We start from the raw sequence: 22,604 nt of genomic DNA, 5'->3' as shown, positions 1-22,604 counted from the left end.
TAATACATGACATATATTATCCTTTCACAAATCTATTTTTGTTGAAAACTAGAAATGAATTTAGGAGGTTTTTATAATCAGAAGAATTATTTATTGTAATTTTATATAGATGTATACACTCATATGGCGTTAGACCCATCTTCTCCCCTTCTTTTAAATATTTAGAGCTATGCTCTGGGGTTTGTTTACTCTTTCCCTCTCCATATCCTTTCTGTATTATTGTCTTAAATTCACAAAATAATTCATTGATATCTCCCTTTCAAAAATAAAAACATATTGCTTATGTTTGATTTTATTTATCTTGTGTGAACTTGTAAAATTTAAATCTATTTTCTAATCTAATAACTGAACAAATTTAAAGAACCTCCCTGGTCTTGTTTAATATTATGTCTTTAAATGTTGCCCCAACACATTTCAAAGACAGTTTTTTTTTTGGAGACTAAATAAAGTTGGACCTCTCATAATGATTTTTGTATAACTTATTTACATGGATATTCTTCTGACTTCAGAAAGGATGTTTAGTTCTTTGGCACTCAAGATTTTACCCCATGTTTTAGTTTTGTGATGTTTGGAGACCTTTTCTTTCATTTTTTTTTTTTTTTTATACAGGGTGTGCCAAAAATGTTAAAAACATTGCTAAAGCACTAGAGCTTCATGTTATTACAGCTTTAAACTTCACTTAAGACTTCTGAAGCACACTGTCTATACTCTTTTTTTGTTGTTGCTTGGAGAAGTCTCCCTTTATCTGAATTTGGGAATTTCACCTTTATATGCCATGGGATATTTGGTGAGATTTCTTCAACAAAAGCTAATGAATTCCTTCAATTTTAAAAACTGGTTTTGTTTTCAGATATGGAAAAATTGTCTCAATTCTCAGAAAACTATTTCTATATTCAGCTGTTTCTACATTTTGTAGCATCGATGATCCTAAGCCAGACCCAGTTAAAACCCACAAACCCCATTAACAGTAAGTTCAAGGTCCATTTAAACCCTACTTTAATCTTGGAAATGCTTGTTCCAAGAACTGGATCTGATTTTAATCAGCTTTAATTCTGAATTATCCTTCATATTTTCAATGCCAAATTTGATCCCCTATTATCCTAGACTTTATTGCTAAAGATCCAGAACTACCCAGGAAAGTTTCTTGAATTTGTCCTTTTTCTCCTTTTAGTTTAGGCCTTTTATTTCCTTAAAAACATTTACCTAATCTCTCTTGTCCATTATTTATCAAGTGAGTTCTACTCCCCAACCTTCATAGTATTTCCTCCATCATGTTCCTGGTGCTTTGATATTATTGCAGAATTTTTAAATTGTGCTTTCACCAACCACTTTCATTTTCTTTTTTAGATCCAGGTTGATTTTAAATATTCTGGTTATATTTATTTCAACATTTTCACTTCTCATTGAGACCCCACACTATTTTTGTCTCACCATCTTCTCTGAAATCTTCAAAAGAACAGAAAATTAGCACCCATTTCCTTCCACTTCCTCTATATGGTGGAAAAAAGCTGCTCTATATTCCTATTTACTCCCTAGGAGTCCCTTAAATAAAAAAAAAAAAAAAAAAAAAAGCAACCTCTCTCCCCCAAGAAACCTTTTCTTGCTACTAGGACTCAGGGTACTGCATTCTCTTACCCAATGACCATGTCTCCCACCAAACCCCACACAGAACCCCCAGCAATTGTATTAATAATGCTCCACAATAGTTACATACCAAGGCACCAGAGCTATACCAAGAGCTAAGAGATAAAAATTACCATTATTTCTGAACAAGAAAAATAGACAGCATAAGAAATATATAAATTAGGGATCAGAAAATAAGAATTTGATCTCTAGCTCTTCAACTTCTGTAGGTTTTGATTTCCTAATTTATAACATCAGGAGGTTGGACTAGACAATTTCTAAGGTTCCCAACTAAAATTTTATGTTTGACTCTTTGATCCAAAAAATGGTTGAGAACAGGGGTTTCTAGTCTATTCTCAGCTTAGCATATTTCAAGACAGGCATGAAGAACTCTTTCTTACTGATTTGCTCTTTGACAACCTTGAGCCATATACACAGTCTTCTGAAGAAAGACCATTTAAAAATTATATTTACCCCAGTGTTAAAGTCCATCTAGTGTTGGTATATTAAAAAAATTCCTTCTACATGGATCCTTAAAAAAAAAATCCAAAGCTCCCAAAATAACCTGAGTCATGATTTTTATGTGTCCAATTCAATTAAATCTATCAAAAAAAGTATGAACCCCTTGGGTTTAAAAAAAAAAAAAACAAAAACAACCTACAATGAATTCAGACACATGATTTCCTAGGTTACAATGACATACTCTATTACTCTTACCCTCTATAACTAAACCATGATACAAGTTGATTGCCCAATGTCACCTTTAACCTACATTCTAACCTGGGATCCATAAACTTGTTTAAAAAAATTTTTTAATTGCATTTCAATAAAACTGGTTTCCTTTGTAATTCTGGGTATTTTACTCTGAATTTAAAACATTATTCAGAAAAGGGATCTATGGGCTTCATCAGTACCAAGAGGGTCCATGACACAAAATGTTAAAAACTCCTACCCTAGATCTACTCCTTACATAAGAGAGGTTCTTAGTTCCAGCAGAATTATTCAGGTCAATCCCCTGAAATTAGACTTAGAATCAGAAAAACAATGCCTTCTAAAAATGTTTAAAATGAACTAACTGCAGGACTATATGTACTATATTAGCTATAGATTATGAGGGTAGAGAGATAATCTTAAGAATGTTATTGTTAACCCCAACAGAAAAGAAGCAGATAGATGAACATGGGCATTCTAGAAATCCAGTCATTATACCTGATTGTATTAAAGAGTAACAGGATAGTTTTTTAACTGATAGAGGAAGTATTTACCTGATAATTTTTGAGTTCATTTCACAAGTACTGGGAGAACTTTAAGCATCTGAAAGAATGAAAAATAACTGCATAGGAAGCAAATATTTTTGACTCCTTTCTTCAGGCAAATTAATAATTTGAATGTTTTGAAAAACAATCTATTATTCAAGTAAATTTTAAATGTGTACATGTGTCCAAAGGTATGAAAATAGTTTTATATGCAATGTGGGAGTTTAAATTACAAGAAAATATTCTGCCAACTGATGCATCTGCTCTTTATGTGAATTACATGTACACTGTTATCCTAGAAGTGGAATAATTTGGAGATTAATTTTATTCTAAAATTATTCAAGATTTCTCACTTGTTTAGAGTTAAAAACTATGCTTTTGTGATAAAAATAGGAACTAAAGAAAATGTGAACCATGCTAAGAAAAGGTGTATATGTATAATTGCATTTTTATTGCTAATCACTGAACTGCTTTCTGGATATAAAATCCAAGCTGGCTTCCTTTAGTATTATTACTTAGTTTTCACCCAGGCAATATGCTGTTAACTGGCAAGGAGTTTTCAACACATATGCAAATGTAGAAGGCATAAGCAATAAAAATACACCCCCTTCAAAGAACAGCAGGAGATGCAGGTCTTACCTAACTTTACTTGCCAAGTATTAATGTTCCTTCAAGAAACAGATCACTCCCTATAGCAACCAAAGGAGAATTTCCGTCAAAACAAAGCCTTCTGGATCTGTGCCAAATGGTGGCCAAGCTACTGACTCTGCAGAATCACATCCAAACAGTAAGAAACTTGTTTGGATTTTATTAGAATGAAGCTTTCTAATTTGGAAAGGTATAATATGTTGCTGTTTGTAATGTGTTATGTGAAGAATATAAAGAAACCCAAGAACCCGACCCTCACTCTAGTGGCCCCCTGGAACACCTTGGCAGAACAGAACCCCTCTTAAATGAAAAAGGGGCACACATTTAAGGATAACTTCAGTCAAGAAGAAGAACTCACACCTAGTTCCTATGCTATGCAAAGTTTTCCCCAATGGGAACCCACCTTAAATATGGACCACAATTTAGACATCTTCTCCTAAAATGAACAAGAATTCAGATAATAACCTGGGAAAAGACTCCTGGGAAAAGGAGCCCTTTGGAGAACATTCCAGCTCCTACACAATCACCTAGAAGATACAACAGGAAATATATATCAAAAAGAAGACATCAAAAAACACAGGGGGACCTCACAATCTAAAGACAGAGATTTCTATTCTGGTGCAATACTTGTGATTTGAACGGTTAATTCAAATATCCCCAAACACCCACAGAATTTAAGGGGGAATGCTAAGCAAATTCATGCTACTTGTTCATAATATTAGTCCTTTATCCACAAAAATGTCATTATGGTTCAGAACTAAGTAAGCATATGGAGCCCACTGAATGGCTAGAGTAAGACCTGTGGGGACTCTGAAATCAAACCCTAACACCAGCATTCCAAACTGGCCAGGGAAAACTCCTGAGTCTCCTGGGTATACTTAACCACCGACTGAACACTATAAGACTTTAAGTGCTCACCTGGGCTAAACCAGCCCAGTATGTCTTGAGGACACAGGAATAAGCCTTATAAAGCAGAAAAAGATGAAGATTCTCTCCACACCCTCGGAATGGGTATAAGAGAGTAAACCAGACATGTGTCAGGACAACCTTTTCCGAATACCTGGCCTAGCTTATCTGGTATCCTTGACAGGACCCTGTAAGCCCCTCTGACCCACTTTTGGGAGACTAGAAGGTAACCTAGGTTCTCATAAACCTGGTGGGTTCTCATAAATATCCTCCAACAGAAATACCCTCCCCCCAACCCTCCCATCCCCAAACTATAAAGTTAGCTCCATGCCCCTGCTAGACAAGCCGGAATTCCTAGTATTTAAAGATGACAAGCAGCAGGAGAGAAGGCCTCAAGACTCCTTGTGGCCCCTAAGAATCAGCACCGGAGCTACCGGCGATAGCCTCTCCAATCCAGGGAGGATGGATGGCCACAAGGTCCTCTCCATCCCTGGCAAGCAGACCACCAGTTATAAGCTAAAGTAGTCAGGCATGTTGGGACCGTAGACATCCGTGGTCCACAACACATTAGTGCGGTCAGCGGACAGGAGCATCTGGCGTAATTCAGCCTGAACGTGGGCAAACTTCTCCTCATCCAGCAGGATGGCAGCAGGAGGTGGCCACGGCAAAATCTCATAGCAGTCCACGGGGAATGGATAGACCACCAGCTGGAGCTCAGATAGGACCTCTGACCGGACCAAAAGGGTTTTAAGTCCAGAGGTAGAGAGAGGATTGCCATAGAGACCAAGGTAGCGGAGATGAACACAGCGGCACAGGCTTGGAAGAGTGGAAATAAGGTGGTTGTCCATAAGCTCACATTCAGTCACATTCAGGAGCGTCAGGGAGACGCAGACGGCCTTCAGTACAGACTGGAAAGGGCCCAGCAGGGCACCAGAAAGGTTGTTGCCGCTGAGGTCCAACTTCTTCAGGTGGGGGCCGTGTGGACTTTGGGCCAGGTACCTCAAGTCTGCGGGGAGGAGATAGCAGAAGGCCACTTCCAGGCTCTCCAGGGGGTCCTGCAGGGCACTGCAAAGAGAAAAACGTGGCATTATTTGCTATCAAAATCCAGAGACTCACCCGTACCGAAGGGACAAGACAGATGTTGGTCTGCAAAAAGCTTTGCCCCCTGCTTCGAGATACAGGTTTTGGCCACAGAGGTAATGAAGGAATGGGGAAGAACACAGTAAAAAAAAACAGGTTAATAAGGACAAAAATCCTCATGCTATGATGATCATTAACATTATGAAACGTCTAGAGAATTGACAAGTTAAACACTTAACACTTCCTAGCTGTGTGACCCTGGGCAAGTCATTTAATCCCAAATGCGGAAGGAAGGAAAGAAGGAAGGAAGGGAGGGAGGGAGGGAGGGAGGAAAGAAAGGAAGAAGAAAATAAGTAGCAGTTGTTGGGGCAGCTAGATGGTTCAGTGACTAGAGCACCAATCCTGAAGTCAAGAGGACCTGAGTTCAAATCTGTCTTCAGACACTTAACACTTCCTAGCTGTATGACCCTGGGCAAGTCACTTAACCCCAACTGCCTTAACCAAAAAAATAAAAAAATAAAATAAAAAAGGACTGGCAAGGCTTTAAGAAGGTAAAATTAAGAAGACTTTTAGGCAAGCTTTGTTATCAAAAGCAATCTCTAGCAAACTAGATGACTACAAAAGAATACATCTTGTAACATTTTCTCATGGACACCATCAAGAACTGAGTTAGTGAGCCTTACAAGGACACTGGATACATATCTGATGATAGAAAGAACCAGTGGAGGTGGAGATATAAATTTCACATCCTACATCATTTTTCCTGTGACCAGCCTTTGAAGCAATGATCTCTTAATGGAATCAGCTTTAGTGAGCACTTTGAAGGCCCTTAACCCATTGGAGAATATGAAAATAAGAAACATATAATTTTATCATTGGAAATTATCTCAGAGTTCATAGTAATAATAAAATATAGTAATAATAATAAATAATAAAATAATATATAATAAATAAAAAAATAATAAAACATAGTAATAATAAAAATTAAAAAAAAGAAAAAAAAAAAAAAGAACTGAGTTAGTGAAATCAGCATAATGTGGACCATGGAGAAGGGAGTCACTGAACTGTCGTGAGCACAAGACAAAATAAGAAGAAAGACGTCTCCCAGGTCCATTTACCTGAGCAACTGACCCAGCCGACCAGAAAGGCAAGAGGAACCCAAATTGAGCTCTCTGAGGCGGTTCAACTTGTTAAGCTCTGTGATAAACAAACGGAAGCTCTCTTCTGCCTCAGAGGAGAGCTGCCAGAGGTCCACATAGCTGTACTGAAGCTTCAGGCTCAGCAAGTTGTTGAACTTCACAATCGAAGCCATGAGTTCACACAGGCCAGATAACTCGAGGCTGTTGAAACACAGGTCCACTCGGCGCAAGTGCATGGGGTCCAGTAACTCCAACATGTCAACAGTGCTGTTCAAAGGGAGCTCTTCAGCCCGGAAATCTCGACAGCAGAGGCGCAGAGGGCTGAAAGCACTCGTCTGTAGTGTGTCCTTCAGAAAGCCATAGGAGCTGTGGGTCACCCGGAGATCCACTCGAACCTCTATGGGGGTTGGAGTGTAGATGGGCGGAACCGCCTTCCTGCGCTTGGCCCGCCGTCGTCTCTGTCGTAAAGATTTGTTCAGCTGACCCATGATGCAGGTCTGGATCACAGACACGGTACGGGACCACATGGTCATGGTTGTGAGGTCTTCCTCATAGCCAGAATCTAGAATTCCTGTCATGTCCAACAACTGCAACTGCAGCTTCCTAAAGAAAGAAGGGGACAAGGTGAGACCCATCCTAGAAACCACCACTATGTGGCTGTACCCAAAAGGCATATCTGTCCAGTTTGTTCTCGATTTCCCTCTAAGTTAATAGGACTGTAATACAGTCAGGAATGGAGGAGTTAGGGAGGGAACAGCACACAGCCAATCCAACAGAATCTCGTTAAGTACCTGTCCACAGGGGGAAAAATAAATGGCTTGATTGTACTTGAAATCATCACTCCTGAGTCTCAGGCTTACTTATTTTCTTAACCTCCAGAGGAAGAAGGGAATGTCTAAGGGAGGATATTGCCATTCATGGAATAAGTGAAATAGAAAGGCTCTGAGGTCAAATTCCCGGGTTCTGGGTCCTAGATTAAAATGACCACGCATTCTATTTCACTTATTCTAATTAATTAATTATTATTAAGTATTAATTGATTATTAATCAATTCTAATGGGCTCAGGATGTACATTTTCATAACTATTTTAAAGCTGTGCAATCCACTGGCTCTGCTTGTTAACCCAGAGTATTTTAGAGGCTTAGAAAAGACTGAAAATATTATCTGGTTTTCCCTTTATTTGATAACTAGTGATTCTGTGTCCTGATTTTTACTTTCCACATATTTGTCAAACATTAATAATAATCAAACATTATACATTTGGTTTTATTTCTAGGAGCCCTCTTTGGCCAGGTATTAGTTCTTCTGCCACCTAAGGTTTACTTTGGTGCCAGGCCTTGACAGCTGAATAAAAAAGAATTTAAGTCCAGTTTAAGAAACAGATTTTATATTTTATCTTTCAGCCCAGATAAGTTTGGAAATGGTAATAGCTTTTTTTTTCATGGTAGCAAAGAAATAAATAGAAACTGAGGGGCGTCCAAGAGGATGGCTGAACAAATTATGGGAAGTGTATGTGATGGCATGCTATTGTTCTATAAGAAATTACAAAGAGGATAGTTTTAGGAAAAACCTGGAAAGATTGTATGAACAAATGCAAAATGAAAGAAGTAGAACTAGAACAGTTTATCTAATACAATAGTACTATAATGGCAAACAATTGTTAAAGACTTATGAACTCTGATCAACACAGAAGAACTAACCACAGTTACAGAAGACTCATGATGACATTCAACTCATCTCCAGAGAGAGAAATAAAAAGACTCGAGTGCAAATTGAATTATATTTATTTTTTTTGGACATGGCTAAAATGTGGGAATGAGCTTTGTTTTATTATTATTTTTTTAAATTTCCCAATGAGTAGAGGAGAAGGGAGTGAGAAGAAAATTGGATTAAAAAGGTAACTACTAAATGAGGGGGACGGCAAAATTCATTAACTGCTTTAATAAAACCATAAGGGGCTATGATCCTTATCACAAACGGATAGAGATAAAGAGAAAGACGTACAATGATGAAATCAAGAACCCTTAAAGCACTGTAGCTAAATTTTGAGTAGTTTTAATGGTAATTGCCTTATAACAGATACATTTCTATCATCTTCTTCCAGACCCAAGCTAAATATTCTTGCCCTCTTAGTTTTTTATATAAATTATTGACATTTTCACTAATATTGAATTAAATTTATGAATTAACTCCAAAAATAATAGTCATTCTTACTATGCTGATCTTATCCAAATGTAAATAACTGTCCCTCTAACTTTCGATGGCTTTCATTTTTGTCAATAGCGAGTTTTATAAGTATTTTTATAAAAGATCAAATGAGTGTCTAGATCAATTAATTGCAAAATATCTGATGATGTCTTGTTAGAAACAGAATATATTTTTTAAGCTTCCTTGATCTTTTCTGGTAGTAACTTAAGCACAAAAGCAATTCCTATAATCAAGTTAATTGGTTTTCTTATTAAAGTCTAGATTTTCTATGTTAACATTTATATAGTGCTTACATGCTACACACTGTGCTGAGAACTTTGTAATTATCTCATTTGATCCTCAAAACTCTGAGTAGGTACTATTATTATCACCTCCATTTGACACATGAAGAAACTGAGGTAAGCAGAGATTAAATAACTTGCCCAGTGTGTCTGAGGCTGTATTTGAACTCAATTCTCCCTAACACCAGGTCTGGCATTCTATCGGTTACACAATCTAGCTGCCAATAATGTTGGCCATCTCCAAATACTATTTTGACCTCAATTTCCAATGTTAAGTTCTTAGTTTTGTTCCTTTTAGGAGCGTTAACATTTTAATATTGTTATAGCTGTGACTTGACAGAACTGAGTTTAAAGACTGTGGCATCAATACAATCTAAGTTATTCCCAAAAAGAATGCCCATTATATTATACTTAACAAGTAACCTAGAATCTGATAAAAGACTTCCAACTGGGGAGGATGTGGGAAAACAGGGACACTGATACATTGTTGATGGAATTGTGAATACATCCAGCCATTCTGGAGAATTATTTGGAACTATGCCCAAAAAGTTATCAAACTGTACATACCCTTTGATCCATACTGGGCTTATATCACAGAGAGATCTTAAAGAAGGGAAAGGAACCTGTATGTGCAAAAATGTAGTAGCCAGAAACTGGAAACTGAGTGGATGCCCATCAATTGGAGATTGGCTGAATAAACTGTGGTATATGAATATTATGGAATATTATTGTTCTGTAAGAAATGACCAGAAGGATGATTTCAGAAAGGCCTGGAGAGACTTACATGGAGTGATGCTGAGTGAGATGAGCAGGACCAGGAGATCATTATATATTTCAACAACAATACTATATAATGATCCATTCTGATGGACGTGGCCCTCTCCAACAATGAGATGAACCAAATCAGTTCCAATAGAGCAGTAATGAACTGAACCAGCTACACCAGTGAAAGAACTCTGGGAGATGACTATGAACCACTACATAGAATTCCCAATCCCCCTATTTTTGTCTACCTGCATTTTTGATTTCCTTCACAGGCTAATTGTACTCTATTTCAAAGTCCAATTCTTTTTGTACAGCAAAATAACTGTTTGAACATATATACATATATTGTATTTAATTTATACTTTAACATATGTAACATGTATTGGTCGACCTGCCATCTGGGGGAGGGGGAAGAAAGGACAGAGAAAAATTGGAACAAAAGGCTTGGCAATTGTCAGTGCTGTAAAGTTACCCATGCATATATCTTGTAAATAAAAAGCTGTAATTAATTAATAAAAAAAAAAAAAAAAAACCACCTCCAACTGGAAGGGAAGGGGTATCCAACACATCTCAAGGTAGCCCATTCCCCTTTTAGACAGCTCCAGTTGCTACTTTTCCCAACATTAAGTCTAAATTTGCTTCTTTGCAACTTTTACACATTCTGCCATATGACAAATGTCTCCCACATGATAACTCTTCAAATATTAGAAGAAAGTTATTATATCCCCACATCTTCTCTTAGACAAACTCAACTGATCTTCATGTGACAAGGCCTGAAGGTTCCCCTACCAACCTGAGCTTACCAATGTCTTTCTTAAACTTTAGAGCTCAAAACTGAGCCCAACAATCCAAAATGGCCTGATTAGAGAAGGATACAGAGGGACTATTAGAATTCTTAGAAATGAGGTTCTCAGTGAAGGTGGAGATAATTTTTTTGGCTGTCATATCACACTCCTGATTCACGTTGGGTTTAGAATCCACTAAAACTTCTAGATCTTTTTCAGACAAATTCAAACAAAATGGAATCGAATCATCAATCTGACATCTTGTACTTAAGTAGGTGATTTTCTTTTTTACCCATCTGTAAAGTTTTATACATTTATTCATAACAAATTATATTTTATTAAATTTAGCCCAACGCTTTAGCCTGTCAAGGTCTTTTTGGATTCTGACTTTACCATTGAATGTTAGCACCATTTGTACATTTGAAAATGCTATCTATGCCTTTATTAAAGTCATTAATAAAAATGTTCCACAGCAATGAACTATGCACAGATATGTGGGGCACCCTACTGGAAACCACTGGCCACCTTGACATTAAATCACTAATGACTCTTCTTTGAGTAGTCTTAATCTATCTAGTCTACACTTTAACTTCTTAGTAAGAACAGTTTGAGCATTATCATATGCTTTGCTAAAAATTGTATAAATACATTTATAACATTCGCCCAATTTACTAGTTTAACTAACCCTGAACACTGAAGTTAGTCCAGCACATTTTGACCTCTTCTCTCTACTCACCTAGCCACAACTTGGATATAGGCCTTCACATCTCTCCCCTATCCTACTGTAACAGCTGTCCCTGTCTACTGTAAATGATGTCTTTGAACCATTTCTACCCATCCATCTCCCACTCAGTGGCTAGTCATTTTCCTCAAGTACATATCTGATCAGGTCAGCTCCCTACTTGATTACTGGCTCCCTAATTCTGCTAAGATAAAATAGAAAATTCTCTTTGACATGTAAAGCTCTTCATTACCTAGTTCCTTCCTACCTTTCCAGTATTATATTTTCAACCCCCCACACATTATACCATCCAGTTACACACTAACCTACCAGTTGCTCCTCACACATGGCACCTTTTTTTTTTAATCATTTAAACTAACAATCATTTATCTTCTCACCTTTCCATTCCCCAATGGAAAAAAAAATAAAAATAAACCTATAAACATACATACTCAAGCAAAACAAATTCCCAGACTGACCACATCAAAAAAGACATCTCATTCTGCACAGTCCATCACTTCCTAACTGTGAGGAGGTAGGTATCATGATTCTCGTCAGCCTAATCACAACCTTTCCACAAATTCTCCCTTTGCATTATTCTTATCTACCTATGCCTTTCCCTAACTTTTCCCCTTAAAAGTCTTTTTCTGGTTCTTTTAATAGTACTAACCTTAAATCTACTTCCAACTTTCTCATTTTCACAAATTCCACAAGAGATGTCAGATGGAATCTAGTCCAAGTCTTATCTAAGCAGCAATTTTTGCTACAAAATCCCAGCAAGTGTCTTCTGCTTGAATGCCAGCAGTGAAGTTGAACCCCATTATACTTTTGAACAATTCTAATTGTTGGAATATTTTTTCCCCTTCATGGAATTTCTCGTTTCGTCCTCAAGAAATAAATGATGACATAAAAGCTGCAATTATTTTCATGATACTTGTTACAATGATTAATGGCTAGAGTGATGGAGAAAGAGCAGGTCTAGGTAATAACAAATTTTGGTTCAATTTAGGGAGAAAAGCTGCCAGGACAATTCTTCCATTGCCTCCCTATTTGTACGTTCTGTAAACATTGCTAGGAAAGATGATCAAGTGTTCTTACAGAGCCTGTGACTCTGTAACAGGAAAGCAACTATGTCATTTAATTTGTTTCTTGAGGAAATTTTATGAGCCTTTCTTCCATTTAGTGCCAAAGTTATTAAATTTTTATTTCATTTACAAAAATTGTCACTATGGATATGATTCAGTTCCTGCATTTACTCTGCTCATTAATCTTGAAATAAAGATCATGTCATTATATACTTCAACAATACTATATAATGATCCATTCTGATGGATGTGGCCTTCTTCAACAATGAAATTAAACAAATCAGTTCCAAGAGAGCAGTAATGAACTGAACAGCTATACCCAGAGAAAGAACTCTGGGAAATGAGTATGAACCACTACATAAAATTCCCAATCCCTCTATTTTTGTCCACCTGCATTTTTTATTTCCTTCACAGGTTAATTGTACATTATTTCAAAGTTCAATTGTGATGACATGATGGTATACTTAGAGAACCCCAAAGACTCTGCTAAAAAGCTATTAGAAATAATTCAGAATTTTAGCAAAGTCGCAGGATACAAAATAAATCCACATAAATCCTCAGGATTTTTATACATTACCAACACAATCCAACAGCAAGAGATACAAAGAGAAATTCCATTCAAAATAACAGTCGATAGTATCAAATATTTGGGAATATATCTACCAAAGGAGAGTCAGGAATTATATGAGAAAAATTACAAAACACTTGCCACAAAAATAAAATCAGATTTAAATAATTGGAAAGACATTCAATGTTCTTGGATAGGCCGAGCGAATATAATAAAGATGACAATACTCCCCAAACTAATCTATTTATTTAGTGCTATACCAATCAGACTCCCAAGAAACTATTTTAATGACCTAGAAAAAATAACAACAAAATTCATATGGAAGAATAAAAGGTCGAGAATTGCAAGGGAACTAATGAAAAAAAAGTCAGAGGAAGGTGGTCTAAGTGTACCTGATTTAAAGCTATATTATAAAGCAGCAGTCACCAAAACCATTTGGTATTGGCTAAGAAATAGACTAGTTGATCAGTGGCATAGGTTAGGTTCACAGGACAAGATAGTGAATAAAAATAGCAATCTAATCTTTGACAAACCCAAAGATCCCAAATTTGGGGAGAAGAATTCATTATTTGACAAAAACTGCTGGGAAAACTGGAAATTAGTATGGCAGAAACTAGGCATGGACCCACATTTAACACCACATACTAAGATTAGATCAAAATGGGTCCAAGATTTAGGCATAAAGAACGAAATCATAAATAAATTGGAGGAACATGGGATGCTTTACCTCTCAGACTTGTGGAGGAGGAAGGAGTTTGTGTCCAAGGGAGAACTAGAGACCATTATTGATCACAAAATAGAACATTTTGATTACACCAAATTAAAAAGTTTCTGCACAAACAAAACTAATGCAAACAAGATTAGAAGGGAAGTAACAAATTGGGAAAAAATTTTTACAGTTAAAGGTTCTGATAAAGGCCTCATCTCCAAAATATACAGAGAATTGACTTTAATTTATAAGAAATCAAGCCATTCTCCAATTGATAAATGGTCAAAGGATATGAACAGACAATTTTCAGATGATGAAATTAAAACTCTTTCCACTCATATGAAAGAGTGTTCCAAATCACTATTGATCAGAGAAATGCAAATTAAGACAACTCTGAGGTATCATTACACACCTGTCAGATTGGCTAAGATGACAGGAACAAATAAAGATGAATGTTGGAGGGGCTGTGGGAAAACTGGGACACTGATGCATTGTTGGTGGAGTTGTGAAAGAATCCAACCATTCTGGAGAGCAATCTGGAATTATGCCCAAAAAGTTATCAAAATGTGCATACCCTTTGACCCAGCCATACTACTACTGGGCTTATACCCCAAGGAACTACTAGAGAAGGGAAAGGGTCCTGTATGTGCCAAAATGTTTGTGGCAGCCCTTGTCATAGTGGCTAGAAGCTGGAAGATGAATGGATGTCCATCAATTGGAGAATGGTTGGGTAAACTATGGTATATGAATGTTATGGAATATTATTGTTCTATAAGAAATGACCAACAGGAGAAATACAGAGAGGCTTGGAGAGACTTACATAAACTGATGCTGAGTGAAACGAGCAGAACCAGAAGATCATTATACACTTCAACAATGATACTGTACGAGGATGTATGCTGATGGAAGTGGATTTCTTCAACATAGAGAAGAGCTAATCCAATTCCAATTGATTAATGATGGACAGAACCAGCTACATCCAGAAAAGGAACACTGGGAAATGAGTGTAAACTGTTATTTTTACCTTCTGAATCCAATTCTTCCTGTGCAACAAAAAAATTCGGTTCTACACACATATATTGTATCTAAATTATACTGTAATATATTTAACATATATAAGACTGCTTGCCATCTGGGGGAGGGCGTTGGGGGAGGAAGGGAAAAAATCTGAATAGAAGTAAGTGCAAGGGATAATGTTGTAAAAAAATTACCCATGCATATGTACTGTCAAAAAATGTTATAATTATAAAATAAAATAAAAAATTAAAAAAAAAAAAAAAAAAGTTCAATTGTTCTTGTACAGCAATATAACTGTTTGGACATGTATACATATATTGTATTTAACATGTACTTTAACATGTATTGGTCTACCTGCCATCTGGGGGAGTGGGTGGGAGAAAGGAGGGAAAAAATTGGAACAAAAGGTTTTGCAATTGTCAATGTTGAAAAATTACCCCTGCATATATCTGGTAAATAAAAAGGTATTTTTTAAAAAAGGAAGGAAGGAAGGAAGGAAGGGAGGGAGGGAGGGAGGGAGGGAGGAAGGAAGGAAGGGAGGAAGGAAGGAAGGAAGGAGGGAGGGAGGAAGGAGGGAAGGAGGGAAGGAGGGAGGGAGGGAGGGAGGAAGGAAGGAAGGAAGGAGGGGAGGGAGGGAGGGAGGGAGGGAAGGTGGGAGGAAGGGAGGGAGAGAGGGAGGGAGGGAGGGAGGGAGGGAGGGAGGAAGGAAGGGAGATCATGGCTACACATGTCTGTGTAAGTTATCTAAAAACCAGGTGATCCTTAGTACATTCTGTCCTTTTTTGATATTATCATCACTATGAAGGAGTAGGAAACCTTACAATCTTAAAGGCCACCTTGTATTTTTTAATTATTTCCCCCACAGAATGTAAACTCTTTGAGTGAAAGGTTGTTTTTGTATACTCTATGCATAGTACATAGTAGGTTGTTTAATAAATGCCCTGTGAATTAAATAAATTTTTAAAAATTATTTGATATAAAGGTTTCTTTATCAAAGATATTTCTAAAAGCAGTTTTTTTCATTGTAAAAAGCTGAAAATCACAATATAGTACTATCCAATAATCAGATAATAGTTGAAAAAACTCTAGTAAACCAAACCAGATAATAAGAACTAAAAAGAAAAATAAAAAGATATGCAAAAAATGAATAGAAAAAAAAAAACAGAGTTGGAGATATATCTAACAATGAAACTATAGCAAAAAAAATATATGCACAAATAGAGGGTAAAATGAACAAAAGCAATGGAAGGAAAAGTAACTGTTAAATTGTTATAATTTAAAGTTTGTTTATTTAGTTATTAAATAAATTACTCATTTTGAAGGAAAAACATTTCTGAATGGCATCAATGATTCATCCCTCAGCCCTAGGAAGATATCCTATATGCAGTTTTTTTTTTTTGCTGGGCCCACTACGCACCAACTTCCCCAGCTCATGTTACCTGCGAGGGGGTGGCTCCCTCAGTCGTGCAGAGAGCCCCAGAATCACAGCCTGAACGCTCTCCTTTGTTGGCCTTTCCTGTAGTGGAATCCGACGACAATCTGAATTCTCCCGCAGCAGCTGGTGGAAGCTCAGGAGAGGGAAAGGCCACATCTGTACCAGCTTCTGCAGCACCAATGTTTTTCTGTCTAAGAAGGCGGCCTTGAATAGCACTGCATACAGCTCCTGGGGCAGGAATGCCAGGGCCTGGCAGGCAAAGACCTGGTCCTGGATCACCTGACGGGCACACAGGAACACTAGGGAATGCATGGTTGCAAGCAATGTACATTAGAAATCCAGGAGGCACAGAAGGGGAAGCACCTGCCAAGAGAAAAGAGAACACTTAAAAATTAGTCTTACAGGTCACCATGACATTCATCCACCTGGCTCACATGCAACTGCTATTTTATATCTCTGAAGAATCAAAAAATTCAACTCAGCTTTTACTGGGCACCTGCAATGTGCACAGTTCAGAATTACTTTAGGGTCCCAACTCTTGTATCACAGTAGATCTGTAACTGAATTGTTCTAATTTCCTCCTTTGGATCAGTCTCTCTTTTTTCTATTCCAACACTGGAGGAAAAGCTTTAGAGAGCGCACAGGAAGTAACTTTCCCCTTTTAGTACTACCGACAAACTCCCAGCAGATATAAGACAAATTTGGAAGGCACAGATGGATGACATAGAGATTATAAATAGGGGGTAATGAGAGGCTGTTAAGGTAAATCAAAAAAGCATTTATTAAGTTCTTAATATGTTCCAAGCACTGGGCTAAGTTCTAGAAAGGGAAAAAAAAAAGTCTCTACTTGAGGAACTCACAGTTTAATAAAGGAGACAACATGCAAACAGATATGTACAAACAAGCTATATACAGGTTAAATTAGATTATCTCTAATAATCTCTGAGATTATCTCTGAGGAAGTAACTAAGATTAAGAAGAACTGGGACACTTCTTGTAGAAGGCAGGGCTTTAGGTGAGATTTGAGGGAAGCCAAATGAAGCTGCCAGAAAGTAAAGAAGGGTGGGGGAAGAGAGAAAGATGCGGAGAGTTCAAAAGAGGAACGGAGAGAGAGTACGTGTGTATTGGAGAGGAATAGTAAATACATTCAACAGAATCAATAACCTAAAAGATTTGATTAAGCTTAGCAAGGGAGGGGCAGCTAGGTGGTGCAGTGGATAGAGCACCAGCACCAGAAGGGAACTAGAATGGTTAGGGAGATCTAAAACCCTGCCACAGAGAGGGTTGTTGAAAGAAATTCGAGATGTTTAGCATAAAATAATTTAAGGGACGACAGCTTTGACAAGCTGCCAAAAGTATAGGCAAAAGTTCAGAAGAGATGTCAGCACTTGAAATGTGGAAGTCATCCAACCAAGTGTGGTAGATGAATAGGGAAAAAGACATTCAAAAACATTTTGAGGTTTGGGTCTTGGCTCAACATATACAATCTCAATGGCTCAACTATTCTGAGGAAGAATAGTACCTAGGAAAATGGATTTATGATGATCCAAGTTTATGTGGAAAATCGTATTTGTTATCATGAAATACATAAGTACATAACATAAAGTAAGCACTTAATAAAATGCTAGTTGAATTAGATTGAACAGTGATCTTCTTCCAGTAGGAAAGTCCCTTCAGGACAAAATAATCAGAAAGTTATTTGGAGAATAAATAGGATCAGAACTAGAAAATTAATGTCAATGATAAACCTGAGCAAGTCCATCAGAAATGCTTGTTTGATCTGTAGAAGAGCTAGATTGTACACTTAAGAGAAAAAAACAATCCTAGCAGCTTTCTTGCCATTGGAGGCACTATGTCAACAAGGATGCATTCAGTTCTGTAACGTTGTTTGTTTTTTTAATTAATTAGTTTATTTTTTGGTAGAAACTGAATGTGATTTTTTTATGTCAAACATGATAGAAATAAATTAAATCCAATATATGCATACATATTTATAAAATTATCTTGCTGCAGAAGAATCAAATCAAACAGGAGAAAAAATGAGAAAGAAAATAAAATGGAAGCAAACAACAAAATAAGAGTGTTATGTTGTGATCCACACTCAGTTTCCATAGTACTTTCTCTGGGTTTAGATGGCTCTCTTTATCATAAGATCATTGGAACTGGCCTCAATTGTTGAAGAGAGCCACGTCCATCAGAAGTGATCATTGTATAATATTGCTGTTGCCATGTATAATGATCTCCTAGTTCTGCTCACTCATTCAGTCTCTCCAGGCCTCTCTGAAATCATCCTGTTGGTCATTTCTTACAGAACAATAATATTCCATAACATTCATATACCACAATTTATTCAGCCATTCTCCAGTTGATGGGCATCCACTCAGTTTCCAGTTTCTAGCCACTACAAAGAGGGCTGCCACAAACATTCTTGCACATACAGGTCCCTTTCCCTCCTTTAAGATCTCTTTGGGATATAATCCCAGGAGTAACATTGCTAGATCAAAGGGTATGCACAATTTGATAACTTTTTGAGCATAGTTCCAAACTGCTTTCCAGAATGGCTGGATTAGTTCACAACTCCACCAACAATATATCAGCTTTCCCACATTCCTTCCAACATTCATCATTATCTTTTCCTGGAATCTTAGCCAATCTGAGAGGTATATAGTATCTCAAGAGTTGTCTTAATTTGCATTTCTCTAATCAATAATGATTTAGAGCATCTTTTCATACGACTAGAGATGGTTTCAATTCTTCATCTGAAAAATGTCTGTTCATATTCTTTGACTATTTATCAATGGCTTGAATTCTTATAAATTTGAATCAATTTTATTGACTATTTTAGAAATGAGGCCTTTATCAGAACTCTTGAATGTAAAAATGTTTTCCCAGTTTATTGCTTCCCTTCTAATCTTGTCTGCATTAATGTAATATCGTTTTGAAAATGCAAATCTGTTCCAAGACAATTGATGTATTGGGGAATAATTTGAGAATAACTTAAATTTCACATTTGTTCATGTTTGAGTTTGTCATCAGCACTGAGAGTATAGAAAACAGCACTGCCTTACAGTAAATCACAACCTGTAGCCATTCCAATATTCTCTTCCATAAGAAAAGTTCAGTCCTTTTCAAGATAAAATGTCTCCAAATCTTAGACCTTCATGCCACTGACAATGCCTTCTGAATTATAGCCATCAATTTTGCCAGCCACAGCTGCCAGATGCTGTGGATTCCACCACTATTTATTATGGCATATATGCATTTCTTAAATCATTTAAAATGTATAAAACTATGCTACTGTTTTTATTTGGTTCATCTTTTTTATGTATCACTGATGAAGTTTTTTAATATTGTGCCCCAGTCCCTTTCCCCTTAAGACTTGCGGTCTTAACTGCTTGATTTTGTATGTACAATGATTTTTAGGAAATTTCATATTATTTCATATTATGGCAACTAGATGGCGCAATAGAGAGGGCTAGGGCTGAAGTCAGGAAGACATTCTAAATCCAGATCTGGCCTCAGACACAAAGCAGCTTCGTGACTTAACTGTTTGCCTCAATTTCATATCTATAAAAAGAACTAAAAATGACAAACCACTTCAGTGTCTTTGCCAAGAAAACCCACAACTGAAACGACTGATCAATAGATGTCCCATTATAGCAGATCTGACAATTCCACTGCTCTTTGAGCCCAGGGTCACACTCACATTTACTTACAGCCTCTTTCATAGTTCATTCATTATGTACCTATCTTTCTTCCCAATCACCAGCCTCAAGTCCCCTCTGACAATTGTTCTAAAGTCTGGTACAGTCTGGGATAAAAGATGTTCTAGAAATCATCTAGTCCAGGAGTTAACCTCTTTGCGTCATGGAACCCTTTGGCAATCTGGTGAAATGCATGGACTCTTTATCACAATAGTGCTTTTAAATGAGGGAAATACTAAATTTCAGTCAGAAGTGAGTGAAAATAAAGGTAAAATTTTCTCCCAAGTTTATGAACCCCTTAAAATCAATCCATGACCAGATTTCAGATTTAGAACCCTTACTCTCTCTCTTTTTTTTTTTTAAATTTACCAGATATATGCATGGGTAATTTTACAACATTGACAATTGCCAAACCTTTTGTTCCAATTTTTCCCCTCCTCGCCCCTCCCCCAGATGGCAGGTTGACCAATACATGTTAAATAGACTCTTACTCTCTTCTAACTCTTTTTTTTGTTGTTGTTGTTTTGTTTTTAACTCTTATTTTATATAAGAGAAATTAGTCCAGGAAGGAAGCGTTTGCCCAGGGTCACTGGCATTAGAGCTAGAGTAGAGATTAGCCTTCAGCTTAACGCAGAATAAGAATTCTCCTAGGTAACCAGGAGGTACCTGGGAATCCAAGCACCCCCAAGGATTCAGAAAGCAGAGCAGCATGAAATGAGAAGCAGAAAAACTGCTCAAGCTGCCATTTGGGCTCAGGAACAAGAGGAAAAGGAGGAAAGAAAGAAAAGGGGGGCCACATGCTTTCTTCACTTGTTATCCATGCCAAATAAGATCATACATCTTTCAATGCTCCCCAAGACCGTTTCCAGGACCCCCAGGGAAACTGAACAAGCCTCAATCCACACCCCTCCTCCAGACATTTGATCTCCATTTTTTCCCTAGAAAAGGGTTCTCAAAAGTATGATCCTGGAAAGATTTTCAAGATAATATTAAAATGTCTTAATTTCTAGCATGGCAAATATGGATAAATAAAATCCATTTAAACAAAGGGTCTTTGGGGGAATCCTCAATAATTTTTGAAACTGCAAAAGGATGCTGAGATTCCCTGCTATAAAAATGTCTTCTGATCCAACTCACTTCCAGTTGATCAATGATGGACAGAGGTAGCTACACCCAGAGAAGAAACACTGGGAGGGGAATGTAAATTGTTAGCACTAATATCTGTCTGCCCAGGTTGCATGTACCTTCGGATTCTAATGTTTATTGTGCAACAAGAAAATGGTATTTACACACATGTATTGTATCTAGACTATATTTGTAACACATGTAAAATGTATGGTATTGCCTGTCGTCGGGGGGAGGGAATAGAGGGAGGGGGGGGGTAATTTGGAAAAATGAATACAAGGGATAATATTATAAAATATATATATATATATAATAAAAAAAAATTAAGATAAAAAAAAAATGTCTTCTGTATATTCACCTTCCCTCCCAACCCTATTCATCCCTTACATCCTTCTTGCCTCAGATCGCCATTCCCCCCCAGCAGCTTCGGCTCCACCCTGGGTGCTTTACCCAGCACCACCAAATCTCGGGCTTCCTAGGCAGTCCCTCCTCCTCCTGTGACAGATGTCATCACATGCTGCTGTATCTATATTTGCCACTCCCTCCCACCCAGAAAATCTCTATTTCTCTTCTCGCCTCTAACCTGCTCTTTGTCTATTTCCCCGTCTGCAGTCCGCCTCCGCCCACTTTCTAAAGTAGCCTCTGCAAGCTGCTCCCTGCAACCTTCATTTTTACCCTAAAATGCCCCCTCCCCTCGCCTATTCCTGCCAGCCGGAGCGCTCCGTCACAATTTGAATGCAGCCTCCATCAATGCACCGTCTCCATTCCTGCCTGCCCCATCCTGGCCTCCCTCTGTCCCTGTGTCTGCTCCAAGGCCTCTTCCTCCAGCTAGAAGTCTCCCCTTCTAAATACAGCTTCCATTCCTGCAACGCCCTTTCTCCCCACCGAGCCTTCATTCTTCGCCCCCCCCCTTCCCTGCCATCTTTAATCGTTACCTGCCTCCACGTATGCTCCAAGCATATTCTTCCCGGCCTGAGCCCCCTCCTAAAGATCCCCCCCGCTCTCCCCTCATTCTCCGATCCAGCTTTCATATGACCACCCTAATGCAATCCGCACTCCTGTTCCACCCCCTCCCCCTCCGCTCCCTCCCATCTCCTCCTCCAGTCTAGACAGCTCCCCTCTTTTGGGGGGGGGAGCCATCCGCACCTCCCGAAGGAAGGTGCGGGGGCTGCGTCTCCGTGCAGCCTCCCCCCCTCTCCCTTTTCGCCCCCTCCCCCCAATTCTCCAGGGCTCCCCCAGCCCGAGCCAGCCAATCTGTCCCCCCAGGCCCGGACCTAGGTCCCCCTGCACGCCGTCCCCTGCCTCCCCGGCTCTCCTCCCCTCACCCTCGGTTCGCAGGCCAGCGGGCCCGACTAGCTCACCCCGGAGCCGCGGGGCCGAGCCGAGCCGTACTTCACCCCCCGGCCCGGGTGCGGCCGCCGCCCTGGCCGCCGTCGTCGCCGTTGTGATCTACCGCAGTTGTTATACTTGTCTATTTCTGTGAAACCGACCACCTCCCTCCGCCACGAAAAATAGATCCGGCTTGGTACGGCAGAAGGGCGGGGCTGT

General features: G+C 38.3%; 1 protein-coding gene across 2 annotated transcripts; it reads right to left on the bottom strand.

The window, feature by feature from the left end:
- Window positions 1-1,165: 1,165 nt before the first annotated feature.
- LOC141539967 (leucine-rich repeat-containing protein 14-like) lies at window positions 1,166-22,568 on the bottom strand. Of its 2 annotated transcripts, none has more exons than XM_074263449.1 (4): window positions 22,418-22,568; window positions 16,232-16,590; window positions 6,632-7,255; window positions 1,166-5,498 (listed from the first exon to the last, which is right to left on the bottom strand). In XM_074263449.1, exons 2-4 carry the CDS (start codon window positions 16,537-16,539, stop codon window positions 4,943-4,945), a joined length of 1,488 nt encoding a protein of 495 aa, XP_074119550.1. In that variant the 5' UTR covers window positions 16,540-16,590; window positions 22,418-22,568; the 3' UTR covers window positions 1,166-4,942. The 2 variants fall into 2 exon arrangements, with proteins under 2 accessions (XP_074119550.1, XP_074119561.1); XM_074263460.1 differs by having other exon boundaries at window positions 22,382-22,554.
- Between the last annotated feature and the right edge of the window lie 36 nt (window positions 22,569-22,604).

This window comes from Sminthopsis crassicaudata, chromosome 1 (genome assembly GCF_048593235.1).
Source record: "Sminthopsis crassicaudata isolate SCR6 chromosome 1, ASM4859323v1, whole genome shotgun sequence".
Lineage (NCBI taxonomy): Eukaryota > Metazoa > Chordata > Mammalia > Dasyuromorphia > Dasyuridae > Sminthopsis > Sminthopsis crassicaudata.
The sequence above is the reverse complement of the archived record's forward strand: the minus strand, read 5'-3'. Positions and strand labels throughout refer to the sequence as shown.